Source organism: Hyperolius riggenbachi, chromosome 5, assembly GCF_040937935.1.
Source record: "Hyperolius riggenbachi isolate aHypRig1 chromosome 5, aHypRig1.pri, whole genome shotgun sequence".
NCBI classification, from domain to species: Eukaryota; Metazoa; Chordata; class Amphibia; order Anura; family Hyperoliidae; genus Hyperolius; species Hyperolius riggenbachi.
In genome coordinates, this window is record NC_090650.1 from 385,095,464 (window position 1) to 385,118,087 (window position 22,624).

The 22,624-nt window shown below is 43.1% G+C and overlaps 1 protein-coding gene across 3 annotated transcripts in view; it reads right to left on the reverse strand.

The window, feature by feature from the left end:
- Window positions 1-22,624, reverse strand: part of CPQ (carboxypeptidase Q) — a 576,560-nt gene that overhangs the window by 48,840 nt on the left and 505,096 nt on the right. For all 3 annotated transcript variants that reach the window (XM_068237698.1, XM_068237697.1, XM_068237696.1), the window contains exon 7: window positions 17,419-17,620. In XM_068237698.1, the coding sequence (XP_068093799.1) occupies window positions 17,419-17,620 (202 nt within the window). The remainder of the gene's footprint in view (window positions 1-17,418; window positions 17,621-22,624) is intronic.

A 22,624-nucleotide genomic window follows, 5' to 3' on the forward strand; every position in this document is an offset into this window, starting at 1 on the left:
GAGGCAGTACAGGAGCAAGAGGCAAGATCAGAGTAGTGTCACAGGCAGAGTTCGGCAACTAGATCAGATAGGCAACGGCACAGAATCAGAATAAAGGAGAGTAGTCAGGCAAGCAAGAGGTCATAACAAATAATACAGTTCAATAGTACTTTAAGCTATCAAGGAATCTGACTAAGTGTGGATCCCCAGCTCCTGCTGGTTTTAGCACACTGTGGGATCTGACTCAGGTCTGAGAGCTAACACATATAGTATTCGCAACAGCAGACAAGGCTCAACTGACAGGCAGGGTCTATATATACATGGAGCACTCCTTAGCTCCGCCCCATTCACGCAACCAATCAGAAGGGCGGCTGGAGTCAGCTGACCCTTCTACTTGCATAAAGGTCCTGTCGCCCTCAGCCTCTGTGTGTCAGAGAGATTATGCACAACGTCAGAATGTGAATGTGTGTTAAAGGCTGCCGGCTGGGTTGCGGGAACCGCCGCCATGTCGCCGGCCGCGGTGTCCCTGCTGCCCTGCGACACAGGCGCTGTGCTGGGAAATGACTGTGCGGTGGAAACTGTCGGCTGAGATGCAGAGACCGCCGCCATGTTGCTTACCGCGGCGGCGGGACTTCTGCTAGCCCTTACACGAACAATGTAACGCTTTGGGAAGCGTGCTGATGAATTCTAGAAAATTATAACACGTTGCTAGTCATAGATTCATGATGTGGAAAATGTAATAATAGTGGTTAATGAATAATAATTGATTTTGCTGCTAGTATTTAAAGGCCATTTTACTATGAACCCGGGCGGCCTCAGTCAGGAATCCCCTGCAATTTTTATTTTTTGTTCAGCTAGGAAAGATTAATATAAACCCTAAAGCCTAAAAGTAGATTGTTTACTCTCTCAAAAAATAATCCAAACCTTCATTAAAGAGATACATTCCTACAAAAGTGAGCCAGGAAGGTGTCTATAAGATGTGAATAACTGACACTTTTTACCAAACCTCCCTTTATAGTACCTCTTGCCTTATAATAGATATATAAATAGACATACAGGCATCAGAGCAGGAAGATGCTGTGATGCTTTCTGCTTGCAGCTCGTAAACTGAAATCAAAATAATGGCTGCAACTGTCTGCATCCAGAAATATTTCCAAAATGCAGCTTGCAGGTCAGTTTTACTGTGATGAAGCTGATTAAACGCTGTGTAAAAAGAATATTATGTACCAGAAGACAGCTGTAAAAGTGCCATCTGATGTTGTAGAAGAAGCTTTCTGCTTAAAAACGCTTTTCTAGTAGAAGGAATACTTTTGTTTTGAATGCATCCCTTGCATGGGAAATATACATTGCTGCCCAAGGCTTGACTGACAAGTAGAATGACCTTTCTCCATTCTTGGCTACTGAGAACCCTCCTAGTACCTAAAGGACCACTATCACAAAAAAAAAAAAAATTTAAATTACTTATGTACACATTCTTATAAGAAGTATCCAGCATTTGCTGAATGGCAGTTGCTAAATCTAACTGCAAAAATAGTTAGGGAGGGTGGCTGGTATCTAACTATTTTTGGCAGATGAACTGCCATTCAGGAAATGCTTTTGAAAACAAAGAAAACCCTGAGAATTCCCATGAGGAGATGGGCCAGTCCAAAACCTGTTGGTTCTGGCAGAATTTAACTGCTTACTTTTTTCCCGCTGGAGTGGTTCTTTAAAGCGTAACTGTCAGGCATAAAATAAAAAATTAATTCTTTATTTGTATCTGGTAGACAAGTAATAAGGATGCTAATCAGGCAATCTAAAAGTTAAAAATCACTCTTACTTTTCATAAAAATTAAATAGATAAAATAGATAAAAAGATAAAAGATCATTCCCCAGTTTCCTTGGCTCTTATTTGGTACATCTGCCGCACAAAGGAAGTTGCAGGGCATGCTGGGTTGTCTTTTTTTGCTTTTTTACTTTCCCCTCAGACTTAACTAATGCAGCCAGATTGGCCGATGTCTCTTTCTCTCCTGTTTTCCCCTCCCACACCTCTGTTCCTCTCTGATTAGCCAATATTTCTCATGCTGAGAAGCTGCAGAGTCACACAATGACAATGCACTTTCTATTGCAGAGCTAGGTGGAAGTGTCTGAAGACTGTCTGTAATTGCATTGGCCACCCTCCTCCCAGAGTAAGGGAGACAATGATGTCGGGATTGGCTTCAAGTTAGACACAGTTAAGATGGAAAATCCTAAGAAGGATTTTCCCTTTTTTTTACTATAGAAAAATCACTAAAATCAAAATGTGGACAGTGCAATGCATACAGTGGGATGCAAAAGTTTGGGCAACCTTGTTAATCGTCATGATTTTCCTGTGTAAGTCGTTGGTTGTTACGATAAAAAATGTCAGTTAAATATATCACATAGGAGACACACACAGTGATATTTGAGAAGTGAAATAAAGTTTATTGGATTTACAGAAAGTGTGCAATAATTGTTTAAACAAAATTAGGTAGGTGCATAAATTTGGGCACCACAAAAAAGAAATGAAATCAATATTTAGTAGATCCTCCTTTTGCAGAAATTATAGCCTCTAAACGCTTCCTGTAGGTTCCAATGAGAGTCTGGATTCTGGTTGATGGTATTTTGGACCATTCCTTTTTACAAAACATCTCTAGCTCATTCAGGTTTGATGGCTTCCGAGCATGGACTGCTCTCTTTAACTCACACCATAGACTTTCAATTATATTCAGGTCTGGGTACTGAGATGACCATTCCAGAACATTATACTTGTTTCTCTGCATGAACGCCTTAGTGGATTTTGAGCTTTGAGCAGTGTTTAGGGTCGTTGTCTTGTTGAAAGAACCAACCGCGGTGCAGCTTCAGCTTTGTCACTGATTCCTGGACATTGGTCTCCGGAATCTGCTGATACTTAGTGAAATTCATGCGTCCCTCAACTTTTTACAAGATTCCCAGTCCCTGCACTGGCCACACTGCCCCACAGCATTATGGAACCATAACCATATTTTACCCAAGGTAGCAGGTGTTTTTCTTAGAATGCTGTATTCTTTTTCCTCCATGCATAACGCCCCTTGTTATGCCCAAATAACTAAATTTTAGTTTCCAAAATTAAGCTGGCTTGTCCAAATGTGCTTTAGCATACCTCAAGCAGCTCTGTTTGTGCTGTGGGTGGAGAAAAGGCTTCCTCTGCATCACTCTCGCATACAGCATCTCCTTGTGTAAAGTGCGCTGAATGGTTGAACGATGCACAGTGACTCCATCTGCAGCAAGATGATGTTGTAGGTCTTTGGTGCTGGTTTGTGGGTTGACTCTGACTGTTTTCACCATTCGTCGCTTTTGTCTATCCGAGATTTTTCTTGGTCTGCCACTTCAAGCCTTAACTTGAACTGAGCCCGTGATCTTCCATTTTCTCAATATGTTTCTAACTGTGAAAACAGACAGCTGAAATCTCTGAGACAGCTTTGTGTATCCTTCCCCTAAATCATGATGGTGATCAATCTTTGTCCACAGGTCATTTGAGAGTTGTTTTGCAATTATTGCACACTTTCTGTAAATCCAATAAACATTTCACTTCTCAAATATCACTGGGTGTATCTCCTATATGATATATTTAACTGACACTTTTTATCATAACAACCAACGATTTATACAGGAAAATCATGACAATTAACAAGGTTGCCCAAACCTTCGCATCCCACTGTATGTAAGTAGAGCAAGTATTTATTTACTTACTGTATATATGGGTTTTCTTTTCAGAGATAGTATGGCTGACAGCTCCTCTTTAAGTGATTTCTGTTACTAACTTATTGTTATGATGTAAGACTATTGTGAGAGAAAGATTCAATAAGTAAAAAGAACATTAATAATATCCTGTAGGCTGGTGAGTGTACTCATAGTCAGCCTTCTTCCACTCCTTGCTAGTATAGCCTTGTCCTCTCATATATCGTGCAAATCCAACTGTCACTGTAGTCCTCTGAAACTCAAGGGTAGAGGAAGATGGAAAAATCATGGAGGCTTGACCTGGATGCAGAATATTACTACTCCCATCCACTCCCCGTCATAGAGTCATAGCTTTGAGCCCAATCATTGAGGAATCAGGTGAGGAAGAAACACCCAGACTACTATGCTGGCAGCTCCATACTTTGTGCACACACATCCGGGTCATGTGACAGACTTTCTCTAAGGGAATTTCTCTGGATCAGCTGCATCAAACATGGATATTGTGTGACAAATGACATAGGGCCTGATGCAGTAAACTACTATAGCAACGTGTTACCACGGTAATGCACATGGTGCTAAGGGTTAACGGCCAGTGCTCCCCCTGCACTAGTAATGTTAAAATCTGCAAGAGCTCCCTTCACACAACAACGTTACCAGAGTTTACTGCATCAGGCCCACAGTTTCCTATTCAGATTTACCTACAACGGAAAATCCAGGAGGCTGAATAAGAGCTTTACAACAGCAAAAAACTTGTCTATTTTGTTTCTATGAGACTTTGCAACAGGCCAATGCCATGACAATGAGAGCGGCAGTCTCTTTCCTTCAGACTCCCCCCAGGCACAGCTGATTGCATTAATCAGTACCTTTATTTAACCAAAGGCCAGAGCAGAAGTAAAGCAAGCCTTCAATGGGCCAAAACTGCCGTCCAATCAGAGCTCAGCCACATCCATTATTTATGTGGATGATGGTTTTTATGCTGTTACGTTGTCATGTATTGTTTATGAGACAATAGAAGCCCTAATCACAAGCGGCATCTGGTTGCTAAACAATACGCAAGTCCTGGAAGAATCATTCCTTGTAATATTATATGATGTGCTTGCGAGATGCATAAAAAGATCATTCATTGGCTGGCACTTATCCGATGATCCCACAATGATCTAATGTTCACAGGCAGCTTCAGCACGTAAATGCAAGTCACATGACATAATTGCAGAATCCATCCCTGCCACCACCACAGAGATAATTACACCATATGGGTGGGTAAGAGGGAGAATTTCACAATGCCAGAAAGCTGCATTGGCTTTCATTTCAGAATATTATTTTGTGTGATATTTTTTAATTGAACACAGTGCAGATGTTTCCAAATTTCTCATAAACACTTCACTTAGAAACCATGACTTCCACTGACAACACTGTCACATGCCCTCCCCCGGACTGTGTTAGTTGCAGGAAAGTTACAATATAGTTATTAGAGATAGCATGTGCTGCTATAATGAGTAAGGATGTTTAAAGTGACCCATGCTTGCATTCAGCAACAATTTATTTATTAGCTTCTCCCGCACCGACGCAGTACAGATCTATGTCCAGCAGGTGGTGCTGCGGCCCCGACTGGACGTAGACTGTACGTTGCAGTAAATTACGCGTCCCCGCCTATAATGCTGATCTCACCGATCTGCACCTGCCGCAACTCACTCGCTCTGCCACGGCAGAGCTCTGTGAGCCGGTCAGGAGCCGCTTTCATTGGCTCCTGGCCCTGTCATCACTGTAAGCCTGGCCTTGTCATCACGGCAAGACCGGCGGGAGTGATGGATTATTGCAGCGATTCGTTGGTATTCGTCAGTAAGCGCCGTTGTACAGCTCCAACAGTCTCTGGTCCTTAAGCTCCCTGGCGTTCTATTAAGATCGCCAGGGCGGCTGCGGGAGGGTTTTTTTTAAATTAAAAAAAACTGTTTCATGCAGCCAACTGCAAGTTGGCTGCATGAAAGCCCACTAGAGGGCGCTCCGAAAGCGTCATTCTGATCGCCTCCGGCGACCAGAATAAACAAGGAAGGCCGCAATGAGCAGCCTTCCTTGTTTTGCTTACATCGTCGCCATAGCGACGAGCGGAGTGACGTCATGAACGTCAGCCGACGTCCTGACGTCAGCCGCCTCCGATCCAGCCCTTAGCGCTGGGCGGAACTTTTGTTCCGGCTGCGCAGGGCTCGGGCGGCAGAGGGGACCCTCTTTCGCCGCTGCTCGCGGCGGATCGCCGCAGAGCGGCGGCGATCAGGCAGCGCACGCGGCTGGCAAAGTGCCGGCTGCGTGTGCTGCTTTTTATTTCGCAAAAATCGGCCCAGCAGGGCCTGAGCGGCGACCTCCGGCGGTGATGGATGTATATATTCGTCCATACCGCTGAGGAGGTTAAGGGGGCAGAGACTGCTGGTACGGAAGTGGTTAAAGTGTACCTGATCTGACAGGTGATAAACATGTGAGTCATTGCATTTAACTGGGCTTTGTTCATTTTTTTACTTTTCTCCCTAAAACAGTTAATCATTCAGGTATGCAAGTGATGTAAATCAAACTATAGAGTAACCCTCATTGATAAGGAATTACAGCCATAAAACTTTTTCCTGGAAAAGAACAGTTTATGAGTGAAGGGGATAGAAAAAGTCAATAGTTCAGAGATACTGTGAAAAATAATAGAGTGCTGGATATAGCCGAGATGAGTGATTTCGGTTTCTAAAAGAGCTCAGGCAAGATAAGTGATTTTTTTTTGTATAAAAGGGCTCTAGATATAGCCAAGAAAAGTGATTTTAGTTATAAAAGGGTGCCAGACAGCCCAGTTTCTAGGGGCGGGCGAGACGGATGTCCGCCCCTGGTGCAGTAAGAGTGGAAGGCGCAGTAATAGAGGAGGGAGCAGTGGGCACACAGAGACTCAGCCTGGTGGAGGGGGCCAACTCCATCCCTCCGTGCCACCCATATTGCAACAGATTTATGGCAGCGGCAGGTAGCATTAGTAGTACAAACTCACCTTCTGGGCTCCATGCGAGGATCACATTTCCCCAGGTGCTCTATTTCCAGCACTGCTCACTACTTCATGAGTAGAGATAGTAGCGAGTGGCACAGTCTTCTCCGCCTCCATCAGTGTAATACCCCAGCCTGCCAAAGCTGAGGGGGGGGGGGGGCGCACCTATACCTGGCTGCTTTTACTGGTACACCTATGCCTGGCTAACCTATACTAGGGCACCTAAACCTGGCTAACCTATACTGAGACACGTATACCTGGCTAACCTATACTAGGACACCTATACCTGGCTAATCTATACTGGCACACCTATACGTGGCTAACCTATACTGCGGCACCTATACCTTGCTAACCTATACTGGTACACCTATGCCTGGCTAACCTATACTGGGGCACCTATACCTGGCTAACCTATACTGAGGCACCTATACCTGGCTAATCTACAGTGGTGTGAAAAACTATTTGTCCCCTTCCTGATTTCTTATTCTTTTGCATGTTTGTCACACTTAAATGTTTCTGCTCATCAAAAACCGTTAACTATTAGTCAAAGATAACATAATTGAACACAAAATGCAGTTTTAAATGATGGTTTTTATTATTTAGTGAGAAAAATAACTCAAAACCTACATGGCCCTGTGTGAAAAAGAAATTGCCCCCTGAACCTAACAACTGGTTAGGCCACCCTTAGCAGCAATAACTGCAATCAAGCGTTTGCGATAACTTGCAACGAGTCTTTTACAGCGCTCTGGAGGAATTTTGGCCCACTCATCTTTGCAGAATTGTTGTAATTCAGCTTTATTTGAGGGTTTTCTAGCATGAACCGCCTTTTTAAGGTCATGCCACAACATCTCAATAGGATTCAGGTCAGGACTTTGACTAGGCCACTCCAAAGTCTTCATTTTGTTTTTCTTCAGCCATTCAGAGGTGGATTTGCTGGTGTGTTTTGGGTCATTGTCCTGCTGCAGCACCCAAGATCGCTTCAGCTTGAGTTGACGAACAGATGGCCGGACATTCTCCTTCAGGATTTTTTGGTAGACAGTAGAATTCATGGTTCCATCTATCAGAGCAAGCCTTCCAGGTCCTGAAGCAGCAAAACAACCCCAGACCATCACAATACCACCACCATATTTTACTCTTGGTATGACGTTCTTTTGCTGAAATGCTGTGTTACTTCTACGCCAGATGTAACAGGACACGCACCTTCCAAAAAGTTCAACTTTTGTCTCGTCGGTCCACAAGGTATTTTCCCAAAAGTCTTGCCAATCATTGAGATGTTCTTTTAGCAAAATTGAGACCAGCCTTAATGTTCTTTTTGCTTAAAAGTGGTTTGCGCCTTGGATATCTGCCATACAGACCGTTTTTGCCCAGTCTCTTTCTTATGGTGGAGTCGTGAACAATGACCTTAATTGAGGCAAGTGAGGCCTGCAGTTCTTTAGGTGTTGTCCTGTGGTCTTTTGTGGCCTCTCGGATAAGTTTTCTCTGCGCTCTTGGGGTAATTTTGGTCGGCCAGCCACTCCTGGGAAGGTTCATCGCTGTTCCATGTTTTTGCCATGTGTGGATAATGGCTCTCACTGTGGTTCGCTGGAGTCCCAAAGCTTTAGAAATGGCTTTATAACCTTTACCAGACTGATAGATCTCAATTACAGTACTTTTGTTCTCATTTGTTCCTGAATTTCTTTGGATCTTGGCATGATGTCTAGCTTTTGAGGTGCTTTTGGTCTACTTCTCTGTGTCAGATAGCTCCTATTTAAGTGATTTCTTGATTGAAACAGGTGTGGCAGTAATCAGGCCTGGGGGTGACTACAGAAATTGAACTCAGGTGTGATAAACCACAGTTAAGTTATTTTTAACAAGGGGGGCAATTACTTTTTCACACAGGGCCATGTAGCTTTGGAGGTTTTTTTTCTCACTAAATAATAAAAACCATAATTTAAAACTGCATTTTGTGTTCAATTATGCTATCTTTGACTAATAGTTAACGGTTTTTGATGAGCAGAAACATTTAAGTGTGACAAACATGCAAAAGAATAAGAAATCAGGAAGGGGGCAAATAGTTTTTCACACCACTGTATACTGGGACACCTATACCTGGCTGCCTATACTGGTACACCTATGCCTGGCTAACCTATACTAGGGCACCTATACCTGGCTAACCTATACTGGGACACCTATACCTGGCTAATCTACACTGGGACACCTACACCTGGCTAACCTATACTGGTACACCTATGCCTGGCTAACCTATACTAGGGCACCTATACCTGGCTAACCTATACTGAGGCACCTATACCTGGCTAACCTATACTGGGGCACCTATACCTGGATAACCTATACTGGTACACCTATACCTGGATAACCTATACTGGGGCACCTATACCTGGCTAACCTATACTGGGACACCTATACCTGGCTAACCTATACTGGGACACCTGTACCTGGCTAATCTATACTGGGATACCTATACTTGGCTAATCGATACTGGGGAACCTATACTGGTGGCATTCATAACTGGCTACCTAAATTGGGGCACCTATACCTGGCTAACCTATACTTGGGCACCTATACCTGGCTAACCTATACTGGTACACCTATGCCTGGCTAACCTATACTGGTACACCTATGCCTGGCTAACCTATACTAGGGCACCTATACCTGGCTAACCTATACTGAGGCACCTATACCTGGCTAACCTATACTGGGGCACCTATACCTGGATAACCTATACTGGTACACCTATACCTGGATAACCTATACTGGGGCACCTATACCTGGCTAACCTATACCTTGCTAACCTATACTGGGACACCTATACATGGCTAATCTATACTGGGATATCTATACTTGGCTAATCGATACTGGGGAACCTATACTGGTGGCATTCATACCTGGCTACCTAAATTTGGACACCTATACCTGGCTAACCTATACTTGGGCACCTATATCTGGCTGCCTTTAATGGGGGGCTAAATACTGCATCATAAATAACGTTACCCATGGGTGGGTGCGCAAATTTGCTTCGCACCGCACAAGCGTTTACATTTACTGCATCCCTATAAACTAGCATTACTGCATAATACGTGTGGTAGGCATGGCATGTGGTAACACACTGTTGATTTTGTATTAGGATTGCATCGATTTAATTACTTCCGTCACACCATGTAGTACTAAGTATAAAAGTCTCCACAGACTGCCATTTACTTAGCTGCCTCTTGTGGATAAATTGCTTAACGCAACTTTACCGCAACACCATAGTGTGAAAGGGCCCTTAGTGCTACATAAGTTCTGGTGAGTTTGGAAGCAACTGGAGTTCTTCACTTTTCAGAACTAAACTCAGATAACCCAAGAAGAGGACCAGACAAAGTAGGTCTGAAGAACACAAAAGGTGCCAAATTTTGAGAAGAAGGTCCTCCATCATCTAGAAGATGTACTCTCCTGGACATGACAACAGACTTTATTCAGTTTAAGCTTTTGAGGCTCCTGTCTTGTAACCGCCGGAGTGTTTCCTTTGCCACCTTATTGTTCCCTAAGAGTGATGTACTGTGTTTTGTGCTGTCACTCAGAGTTTCATATCACAGACACTCTGTGATGAGCTAGGTGTGAATGTGACAATATATTTATTGCAAGACTGCACTTTGTGTTCCCGTCTGTCATTCGCTGTGCTGTTCTATTTACGACAGAGCAAAACGCACTGACCCCATCATTCTTTGAAATAATCCTTAATTATACCTCATTAGACTTGGCAGAAAATAGTCTCTGTGGGCATGAAGACTCCTTAGACGATAGTAGAAAAAAAAGGGGAGTTATTTTCTGCTACATTAAACAAATGTCGATGGCTTATTACGAGCATAAAATTATGGAATTCGGAGCGAGGATTGCAGTTCTAGATTTCTGGCTTGGTTGCTGAAATGTGTCGCTTGTTTTCAGTAACTTTCATGAATTGCTCTTTAATTGACTGGATAATGTTGGTGATTGTGACTACGCATTTCGCCTTTTTGCTTTTCTTGTAGAGTTACAGCAGAAACAGCAGCTTGATTTGCTACTCAGACCCGGAATGCCTCATTAGTGCCAATGCTGCCTGTATGCAGAGAATGTACCCTGGTGTTATACTGCAGAGTCAGACCTCATTGACTTCTTACAACCTGAGCTAGTCTTATAGTGGGAGCAATATAAGACTGACAAATAGAAAGCACAAATGGACTGAAAACAACACAAATGGTGATTGAAAGTTTAGAGGTATTTATCTAAAGAAAACCAGCTTCTGATGCCTCATATGTAATTGTCACCGCCGCAGCGCATTCCATTGCTATATGCCTTCACACTGCTTGAATGCATTTTCTACAACAGATTAAAGAGGCCCTGTAGTGACATATAATAGAATGCAGTAAATTATTCACTATATCATTTTACATATTCACATATCCACTTTTAAAGGATACCCGAGGTGACATGATGAGATAGACATGGGTACATACAGTGCCTAGCACACAAATAACTATGCTGTGCCCCTTTATTTCTTTCTCTGCCTGAAAGAGTTAAACATCAGGTATGTAAGTGGCTGACTCAGGAAGTGACTACAGTGTGACCCTCACTGATAAAAATGTACAACTATAAAACACTTTCCTGGCAGAAAATGGCTTCTGAGAGCAGGAAAGGGATAAAAAGGGTCAATAGTTCATAGATTGTAGCTCTGGCATACTTCAATCAATGTGTCATTGAGCATAAAGCAATAAAACAGTTGAAACTCTAAGTAGCGTTAAACATAAAATGAAACTGTGGAATATCTTAAAAAGTCATGTTTAGGAGAAGGAGGATAGATACAATTGTTTATTTCATTAGTTTATTTTAGCCTCGGGTGTCCTTTAAGGTAATTTTCAGCATCAAAGACACTTTTAATATCTTTATATTGGTGTATATTGGTTTGTAGCCCCGCCCTCCCGGTAATGTTTAGCCTCGTGTGTTTAGCAAAGCGGAATTCTCCTCCTAGAGCATAATTCCTGGAAGGCCAGGTATTATTTGTACTGACTCTCAGCAACCAAACATTCCGAAGAGATCACCTGACAGGTCTAAAGATGCCACCACCAGTGATACATTTCAGAATGTAAATCAGAGAGAGGAAAGATTGTACAATGTGCAAACACTGACTAAATTATTTATACATTAATATTGTAAAAAGAAATAAGCAATTTTATTCATTATGTTATTTTCACTGTAGTTCCTCTAAGAACTTGGCCCTTATCGGTTTGTCTCTCAATTAAAACACTCAGGGCCTGTTTCCACTCTACGCGGATTCTGGATGCAGAAAACCTGACTACAATGAAAGCCTATGGGCCTGTTTCCACTAAACGCAATTTTTCTGATGTAGATTTCCCATAGACATTCATTGGAGTCAGTTTTCTGGAATCCACGTGTAGTGGAAACAGGGCCTTACCTGAAATGGCACTTAAAATAGTGGCCAATGTTTTCCCTTAGAGCCAAAGGGACTTTTCCTTCCTCTTCTAGATTTTCCTCTGCATTTGACACTGTTGACCACCTTCTACACCAAAGGTGGTGAATGGGTGTCTGAAAAAGCACCCTTGTTCTTCATCCTTCCACAGTATTTTCAAAGTGGTGGACAGTATTGGCAGTTTGGAAGGTGGAGCGAATTTGCCACCATGTGGTTCGAAACCTGAAACCACTCATTTGGCACCATTTTAGCATGGAACAGAAGGAGGACTTCTTTCTCCAAGCTGAAAGGAGTAAAATAAAATGCACACCAGAACCAATAGGATTTTATGTGGTGGGCTACTTTTCTTCTTTCATGTCACACTACCCTCTTTCATTTTTTTTCCAGGTAACCAGTTGCAGTTTTAATACTAATTCCAATATTTGTATAGCACATTTTTCCCATTGGACTTGAAGCGCTTGTGAGGCAGCCACTAGAGCACACTCAGTAGGCAGTAGGTGTGTTAGGGAGTCTTGCCCAAGGCCTCCTACTGAATAGGTGCTGGCTTACTGAATAGGAGCAAGGTCCTGCACACACCAAGGATTTAGTTGACTCTAAAGCCCCATACACACATTCAACAGCGTTCTTTTAAGCTTTCACAGCTTTTGTTGTGAAACAAGTTGAAACACCTAAAAAAAGTATTTTGCTATTGTTCAAAGAGCTGATATGACTGGTAAGAAGTCAATCCAACTGTTGAATTTACTTCTTATCAGTCTTATCAGCTCTTTGAACAATAGCACAACAACCTAACTTTTCCTTGTATAACTTTGTTCTACGTTGTATAACTTTGTTATGTCTGTCATCCTTGTATCATTTTATATATTTATTGTCCAGCGCTGCGTAATATGTTGGCGCTTTATAAATACAATAAATAATAATAAAAATAATGTAAACAAACTCATGATTGCCATCTTGTGGCCAAATAATAGAACTACATCTACATGTTAAAAAAAATAATAAACACATTTACATAAAAAAAATTACTATTTACATCCCACCCTCCCAAAAATACTCCTAAAAAATGTTTAATAAAAAAAAATATTACAATAAAAAAAACGTAAATATTTACCTAAGGGTGTAACTTTTAAAATATCTATGAAAAGATGAAATATTTCTATTTTTTTTTATTATAAGCTTGTAAATAGTGATGGATTCAAAATGGAAAAAATGCACTTTTATTTCCAAATAAAATATTGTCACCATACATTATGATAGGGACATAATTTAAATGGTGTAATACCCGGGACTATTAGGCAAATACAATGCGTGGGTTTTAATTATGAAGGTATGTATTATTTTAAAACTATAATGGCCGAAAACTGTTTTTTTCTTATTCTTCCTGTTAAAATGCATTTACAGTAAAGTATCTCTTAGCAAAATGTGCCACCCAAAGAAAGCCTAAGTGGTGGTGGAAAAAAAAAAAGATATAGATCAGTTCATTGTGATAAGTAGTGATAAAGTTATAGGCAAATGAATGGGAGGGGAAAATTGCTCGGATGCATAAAGTGAAACACGACTGAGGGCTGAAGTGGTTAAAAAAAAATTATGAACATTGTGATGAAAATACTGAGGATAACAATGCGTTTAGAAATGAGGACCTCATATGGGACTATTCTTTTGCTCCTAATGTTACAAGCCACATCTCCCTGTAACAGCTACAACACTAGCAATGTCTTTACCATTCATCCATGGCATTCAGGCAATTGGAGGGGCAGCAGCTTTATTTAAATCAAAATAATACTTGCTGTACACAGAGGGCCAATGACTATTCTGCTGCTTCTGAGGATTTAAAAGGAAACTAAACGAAGAACTTCCTCTCTGCACTTAAAAATTTGCCACCGTATGATAACTTTTTTTTTTATATAGAAGCATGATAACTTTTATGGAAAAAAAAATATTTATTTCAATTTATGGAAATCCTAAATAAGAAAAAAAAAACTGAAGTTTTAATAGTTTCACTTTTGCAGAAGGCACTGAAGTTGTTAAGCCTCAGTGTTTACTATTTGGAGAGCTGTGTTGGCAAAGCTTTCCTGCAGTGTATTAAAAATGCCGATAAGAACTAAGGAACCTACCTAAACAAACAAATAACACAGATAAGTGCATTTGTACAGCAACTGTATGTGGAATAAAGACTTTTTATTGTGTGCTGTGCAAGTTTTCAGGTCTGCTTTAAAGGGACACTTAAGTCAAACAAAAAAAATGAGTTTTACTCACCTAGGGCTTCCAATAGCCCCCTGCAGCTGTCCGGTGCCCTCGCCGTCTCCATCCGATGCTCCTGGCCCCGCCGGCAGCCACTTCCTATTTCGGTGACAGGAGCTGACAGGCTGGGGACGCGAGTGATTCTTCGCGTTCCCAGACACATTAGCATCCTCTATGCTGCTATATGGTATATGATATATGCTATGGCAGCATAGATGGCGCTATTATGGTCAGGAACGCGAAGAATCACTCGCGTCCCCAGCCTGTCAGCTCCTGTCACCGAAACAGGAAGTGGCTGCCGGCGGGGCCAGGAGCATCGGATGGAGACGGCGAGGGCACCGGACAGCTGCAGGGTGCTATTGGAAGCCCCAGGTGAGTAAAACTCATTTATTTATTTTTTTACTTAAGTGTCCCTTTAAAAAGATAGGGGATGTTAGGAATCATTCTGCCATCTCTTACCTGCTGGTGGCAATATGGACTTGGACTGTCCAGGACTTCCACTGTCCACCAGCTAGTGGCTATATGCTGTTTTTGGCAGCCCTGGACTTCCGCCATCCACCAGCATGTGGCCTTCTGCTGACTTTAACCTCCTTGCCGGTCCAATTCCCGCCGGCAAGGAGGCAGCACTTTTTTAATTTTTTTTTTCAAATCATGTAGCGAGCCCAGGGCTCGCTACATGATAGCCGCTGAGTGGCGGCATCCCCCCACCCACTCCGATCGCCTCCGGCGATCAGAGTAAGCAGAAAATCCCGTTCAGAGCGGGATTTCCTGCAGGGCTTCCCCGGTCGCCATGGCGACGGGGCGGGATTACGTCACCGACGTCGGGACGTCAGAAGGAATCCCGATCCACCCCTAAGCGCTGCCTGGCACTGATTGGCCAGGCTGCACAGGGGTCTGGGGGGGGGGGGGGGGCGGCTCGTCGCGGCGGGTAACGGATAATTGGCGGGTAGCGGTGGCGATCGCTTACCACACGCAGCTAGCAAAGTGCTAGATGCGTGTAGGAAAAAATAATTATGCAAATCGGCCCAGCGGGGCCTGAGAAATCCTTCTGCGCAGGTTACCCCGAGCTGAGCTCGGGATAACCGGCAAGGAGGTTAAGAGAGACCTGCAGTTCTTTGTCTGGCCTGCAGGTGGTTCAGGAACACTTTCTGCAGGATCACACCACCAGCTGCTTCCTGTGTACAGGTAGTCCCCGAATTATCAACGCCCGACTTACGAACGACCTGCCGATACGAACGGCATGGATTCTGTGTTTCCATGGGAACAAGTCAAAAAACATGTTTTCAAATTGGACTTTTTGAAGTTTTTGAAAAATCAATTTTAAAAAATTCTGAGAAAAAATGGCTTTTAAACTTGTATAAGCAGGTACAGAGGGCAGAGGTGACACAGAGGGGGACACTGGAGGCACGGGGGGAGGGGGGGGCACAGAAGAGCTACAGGGGACAGAGATGGCACAGTGTTCCAATTTAAGAATAGATTCAGGTTAAGAACAAACCTACAGTCCTTATCTCGTTTGTTAACCGGGGACTACCTGTATAGGAAATGCATTGGCTATTTAAAGATTGCCGATACTTTGTACCTTCAGACCTGAGTCTCTTGAAATTCCTGTACCTGTTCCCTGATCTGTATCTGAATGTGTACTCAGTCTGAATCTGTACCTGAAAACCTCTTGGCAAACCTGTCTTCCGTCTTGACTTTTACTTGCGGCCTGCACCCTTGGTATTATGCCTGATTGTGTGTATATATATATATATATATATATATATATATATATATATATATATATATATGTCCTTAAAGCGGTATCGTCACCATAAAAATCAAATTTCAACAGCAACTGGTCTGAGTGTATTAAGTGATAAAGATGCTAATCCTGCATTCAAAACTTTCAAAACTTTTTCTGCTGTTATGATTTGGAGTTATCATATACCTTAGGAGCACTGGCTCTTTAGTAGTCAGTGCCAAAGAATTGCATGCTGGGGGTTCTTTTTATCTATAATATATTCCTCCTCTTCCCTTTATTTCTCTGCCTGCTGATTATCTGAAACCTGATCCCCTACTCACTTGTGTTTACAAGCAAGGCTTGGAGGAGACAAGAAAAAAAAGTAAAGGGCAGAAATGACATCACGAGTTAGCCTTAACTGTGGGCAGAGCAGGGACAAGGTCCTCCAGCACCCGAGGCTGAGACACCAAAGTGCGCCCCTCTATCCCTCCCACCCCAGCCTTCACACACTGATTGCTATTAGACTAAGAGGGCCACAGGGCCCACAACCTCCCCAACACCTTAATATCTAGTTATCTGGCTTGCAGTCACTGCTGTGTATCCCCTTTTCTTATTTCTTTCTGCTTCATACACAATTAGGAATGACAGCTGAATGAATTGTGCGCCCCCTCCTATACTGCGCCCTGAGGCTGGAGCCTCTCCAGCCTATGCCTCGGCCCAGCCCTGACTGTGGGCAAAAGACATGGCCCCCACCACTAACAGAAGTCTTGTCATTTACTATACAACATTCACTGAAATCAAAACGTGGACAGTACAATACATGTGTTATGTAAGTAGATCAAGTATTTATCTACTTATATATGTGTTTTTTTTTACCTGGAATAGTATGGCTGATCCTACTGCTTTAAAATAAAACTTGTCAATAAATTACCGTTTAAACCACCAGAAAGCAAAAAAAAATAAAAAAATACTCAAAATAACCTTGATAGTACTTTTTCACCCACTTTTTGGTACGTTTTCAATTGCAAAGTGCTGAAAAGTTAATTTTAAATCGAAGATGAAAAATCATCTCCTAGGTGAAAAATGTAATTGCATATGGGCCCTTATCTATAAAACTGGTGAAAGTAAGGTGAGATAAGAAAAGAACCATCCTTCATCTGTACAAATAACAGTAACTAATCACAATCAAAATATCATGTTTTACTACAACAAACTGAAAACATTTGGCTGTTCACATGGTGGTTTGATGTTTGCGCTGTATAAGAGATAAGAGAAATGCTTGCATAGTACTGTGTGGCATTGTACTGTACTGCTCACCTGGAACCCCCGCCTGCATCCAGAAGCTAATGTCTGTTCCGTCGGCCTCGTCGTACAGTTTGGTTACATTAATGGGTGCCAGCAGCTGCATAACTTCCAGCATGATGTCCCGGGCATCTGACTTCCCAGAGAAGCGGATACCGAGTGGCCTAAATGTGCCTATATCACTCTCCATTACCAGATCCATGTTTCCAATGTCTTTCTGTGAGAGAAAAGAAGCACAGTCACAAAACTGACAATTTATAGAACCCGTAGACATTCACACAAAAAAAGTATTAGAGAGGTTTAATTTAAGGAGGAATCACACCTGTGCGGTTCAGCAGCATTTTGCCGCAATGCGAAAAATTATGTAGTGCTTTTCTATGGGGCCGCTGCATTTTCAGGAGGCATCTCGATACTGCAGAGCGTGCAAAAAAAGATACAACCTGCCCTACTTTTCTGCACTGCACCTTAGCGCAAGGTTTTGCATCAACTTCAATGAATATTCAGCACTTAGCCAGCTTTTCTCACTTTAAATTGGAGGTTTTTTTTTTTTTTTTAATAGCCTCAAAAATCGGAATCGCATGTAAAATTGCATCAAAATCGGAATCATATGTAGTGTAAAACAGCCCCTAGACTGGTCTGCTGTCATTTGAAGGCATAAGGCTCGTACACACGTCTGATCAAAGGCAATAACGGGTCCGTCGTCACCTCCCGCTGGGCGTGTTTTCAGCAGACAATACAGCGTGTCTACAGTCTGTCGGTGGACTGATAAGGCTGTTTCTGAGCGATCAGTCCACCGACAGACTGTACACACGCTGTACTGTCTGCTGGAAACCCGCCAAGCGGGAGGTGACGACGGACCCGTCGTTGCCTTTGATCAGACGTGTGTACGAGCCTATAGTTACATTTTACAGAAGCTAACTGATAACATTGCTGACTGCAGGACAAATTATCAGATTTACTTGTAATTAAGTCATTACAGAGCAAATAAAGGAGAGAAAAGTTCTCTGCTCCTCCTGGATACATCAGAAAACTTTCTGCACTGTTTACAAGAGCTTAGCACACTTTTACAGAAAAATAAGAAAAAACAATAGGTAAAACTTTGATAATTACATGAAAAGTCACGGACATTCAACTCATTGAAATGCACTAGGAAAACATTTTTTAATTATGGCTTATAATAATTAATTATAATGGAGGGTAGGAAACACATTAGCGTGGTTACATTTTGTTCAGTCTATGTGGGGTGAGATCAGAGGGATAAAGTGCAAGAACGCAGGCCAAGCGATTTGGTGCAGGATCACCAGGGCTGCCATGTCTTAGTGAATTCTTCTAATCTGCTCATTTTAGACTACAATGGCAATCTTTTCTTTTAGCAGCTAAGTGAAGTGAAAAGTTTGAGTATTAACCCATCCAGTAATTCATATGTTGTAGTTCATATTGCTTTTAGCTATTAGTAGTTTCACCATAGATGAAATTTGGGTTTCACCTTACTTTAAGCAATGTTTGGTGAAATTTGCCTTCTTAAAAAAATAGAAGGAAACTTGCAATAATTCAGCTATGAATGAACATTTGTGGTTACCCACAATGCACCACTACTGAATATGCAAATGATCTCTTTTTTCGCCCCTGTAAGCCAGGCAACCGTCCAGAACCGCTGGTGTATAGCAAGCCTATTGCTTTAAATATTACACAGTCACATCGACCCCACATGTAGACAGCCTGTTTTGGACTTTTGGTCCTCATCAGTACAGGGATTGATATGGCTATATCGGATGGGGCTTGGACCAGTACAACCGAGTAACCAAGCAGCTCAGGGTGACCCAAACCACTAGGATTGTATAAGCAAACCTGAGCCAGCCCAAGAAAAAAAAATTACCTAGGTAGAGGGAAACCTCTGGACGGTCCAGAGGCTTCTCGTGTCCTTCTTGACCCCACCACGGCTGGCTGGGACCATCTCTTAGTTTGCGTTTGTGCTCCCCTTTGTGCACAAGTGTGGCCATACTCCACCTGTGTGAGTACAGCAACATCTGAGCAGAAGCAAAAAGCTGTTAATAATGGAGCGGCATCAGCTTGTTGCACAGGCTCGGTTGTACTCTTGCAAGTGTAGTACGGTTGTGCTCATTCAAGGTGGGGTGGGTGGCCATGAGAACATATCTGACAAGCTCTTTTGTTCAGAGGGTCCATGCGTTGCAATGGTGGGGTCGAGGAAGAGATGGGAAACCTATGGACTATCCAGAAGCTTACCTCCACCTACATAACCAGTTTGGGTTCACTTTCACATGCTTCAAAAACAAATGCCATGAAAGCCTGACTAGCTTCTTGAGGAGTGCTACACTATTTCTTTCTACATGAAAACCCTTTACTAGCAGGCATGATCACTACTGTCTACTTATCCTCAGGGTATTCCAAAAAAGTCACTTAAAGGAATACTATCAATGGCCAAGTGTTTTAAAATGACAATGTACAAATAATATCTAAGTAGCTGTGTTAACATTTTCCTACTTTTCATGTTAAATATCAGAGGCAAAAGCTGTAATTTATTGTGTGTAGGTTTTAGCTACGTTTGGAATGTCTCATTTACAGAGGTGACACGGGTTAAGCCGCTGGAGGGTGCCGCTCAGGCCCTGCTGGGCCGATTTACATAATTTTTTTTTCAAACACGCAGCTAGCACCTTGCTAGCTGCGTGTTTGGTCTGATCGCCGCCGCCCGCTGCGCTGCTACCTGCGCATACCCCTTGCGCAGCCTGGCCAATCGCCGCCAGGCTGCGCTATGGGGTGGATCGGGACTCCCTGTGACGTCACGACGTCGATGACGTCACTCCGTTCGTCGCCATGGCGATGAGGGAAGCCCTCAAGGAAATCCCGTTCAGAACGGGATTTCCTTATGGGCAAGCGGCGCCGGCAGCGATCGGAAGATACGGGGGGATGCCGCAGGGAGGGGGGAAGCATGTAGCTAGCGCTAGGCTAGCTACATGCTAAAAAAAAAAAAAAAAAGGTGAAAAAAACCCCTCCCGTACCGCCAGGGAGGTTAATCTGTATGAATCTTTGCAGTCTGACATGCTAATAACAGTGTAATATTGAAGCAGATTATTTGAAAACAGGTATCAGGTTTCACACACTACAGTATTACAAATGTTTATGTTGCACTTAAGATACATTTCCTCTGCTCTCTGTGAGAGAAAGCTCTGCCTGTCTCTGACTGATATCTCTGCACACAGAGATAACAGACACACTGTGAGGGAATTTTCCCCCTCCCCTCATGGCTGAGCCTGCCGTCAGAATTTCAGCAGAGTGCCGTCAGAATTTCAGCAGACTGCCGTCAGAAAAATGTGAAAGGAATTAGATAACAGTAATCAAATAGATAAGCAATGAAATGTATACACCAGTACTTAGCAGCACTTTCCAAACATTTCCTATCTCAATTGGAAAAAAACATGTTAATCGATAGTGTCCCTTTAACTACAACATATAATAGTAGCAGTAGAGTTAGCCATCAGTAAAAGCAAGAAGTTTCAGGATGATACCATGTATTACCTGGATACAGGAATCGAAGTCTGAGGAAGGCTTCATAGCCAAAAAGCTTACTCCTTTTCTTCTACGTTAGTCAATAAATGGTATCATCCTAATTCAAAACTTCTTTCTTCCACAACATACAGTATAACAAAGTGGGAATCAGACTTAGGAACAAAGTTAGAGGAGAAACTATCGCCAATTTGGAAATAAATTCCCAGAAACTCAATTTACTCTAATGCAATGGAAACTAACTATAAGGTATAAATAAGGTGGTACCTGACACCAGTTCGAATAGCCTACTATACTGTATACTTCTTATTATAATCTTGGTTGCTTTAGAGCCAGACACATAAAAATCCACTTACTGGCTATTCCACTGTATCGAAGAACATAGGAATGTAATTTTTGTTAAAGTAAACCTGAGTGGCAAAAAATGAAAAAAACAAAAAAAACAAAAAAACAGATACTACTTGAAAAAGATGGAAGAAGCCTCTGGATCCTCCAGAGGCTTCCCGTGTCCTCCTCCAGACCACCACCACTGCCCGGGACCCTCTTGAAAAAGATTGCATCTGCGTTTCTCTTCGTGCATGAGCATGGCTGTGCTGCACCCGTGTGAGCACGACCACGCCTGGGCAGTAGCATAAAACTGCTCAAGGACGAACACCTCCGGATTACTGCGCAGGCATGACCATACACGTGCAGATGCTATATGTGTTACGGCCAGAACCCGAACCCTGGCCACTTCAGGTTCTGGCTGGTCAAAAGTCAAAACTAGAAGTGGCCAACTCGCTGCGGTCAATGTGCGAAATGAATTGAATCCCAGTGGCTCTGTTCCTCGCCCCCCTCCCCTGCTCTGGCTCCTATTGGCTTCTGGCAGCCGGGGACACACGCAATGCAGTCAGAGTCATTCGTTGCGTGGCAGGAAAGCAGGAACTCATGCCGTTTGTTCCCGCAGAGTGGGTGCTGCAGAAGCAATGTCTGCAGCATTTCTGCTCTGCTTCCCTGCCGCGACAAACGACTCTGGCTGCACTGCGTGTGTCTACAGCTGCCAGAAACCAACAGGAGGGGGGCAGGGGAAGGAGCCAGATCCAGGGGACAGGAACGGAGACACCAGGATTCAATTCATTTCGCGCATTGGCCGCAGCGAGATGGCCGCTTCTAGTTTTGACCGGCCAGAACCCGAAGTGGCCAAACTTTGGGATCTGGCCGTAACATATGCAGTAAAGTTCCTCTTCAAAGGGAGTCTGAAGCGTAATTTAAAAAAAAAACAGATACTCACCTAAGGAGAGGGAAGGCTCTGGGTCTCCATGTCCCACTGCTGGCTCCCCCGTTAGCAGTCTCCGACTAATGGGTCGGAGACTGCTCTCTGCCCCTGCGAGAGGTTTCTGAAGTCTTCAGGAGCCCGAGTGCTCCTGAAGATGGGCCGATCTGTACTGCGCATGTACGAGCATGCATATTCCTGATGACTGCCAAAGCCACCTGGGGTGGGGGATTTGAACGGGGGAGCCAGCGCTGGAACGACAGGACCGGGAGTGGAAGGGGAAGGCTCTATGGCATCCAGAGCCTTCCCTCTCCTTAGGTGAGCACCGGTTGTTTTTTTGTTTTTTTAATTTGCTTCAGACTCACTTTCAGAATAATGGAATTCCACCCTAACGTTTGCAGCACTAGTTTTACATGTAACATTCAGAAAGCCCCACAATCTATGTTA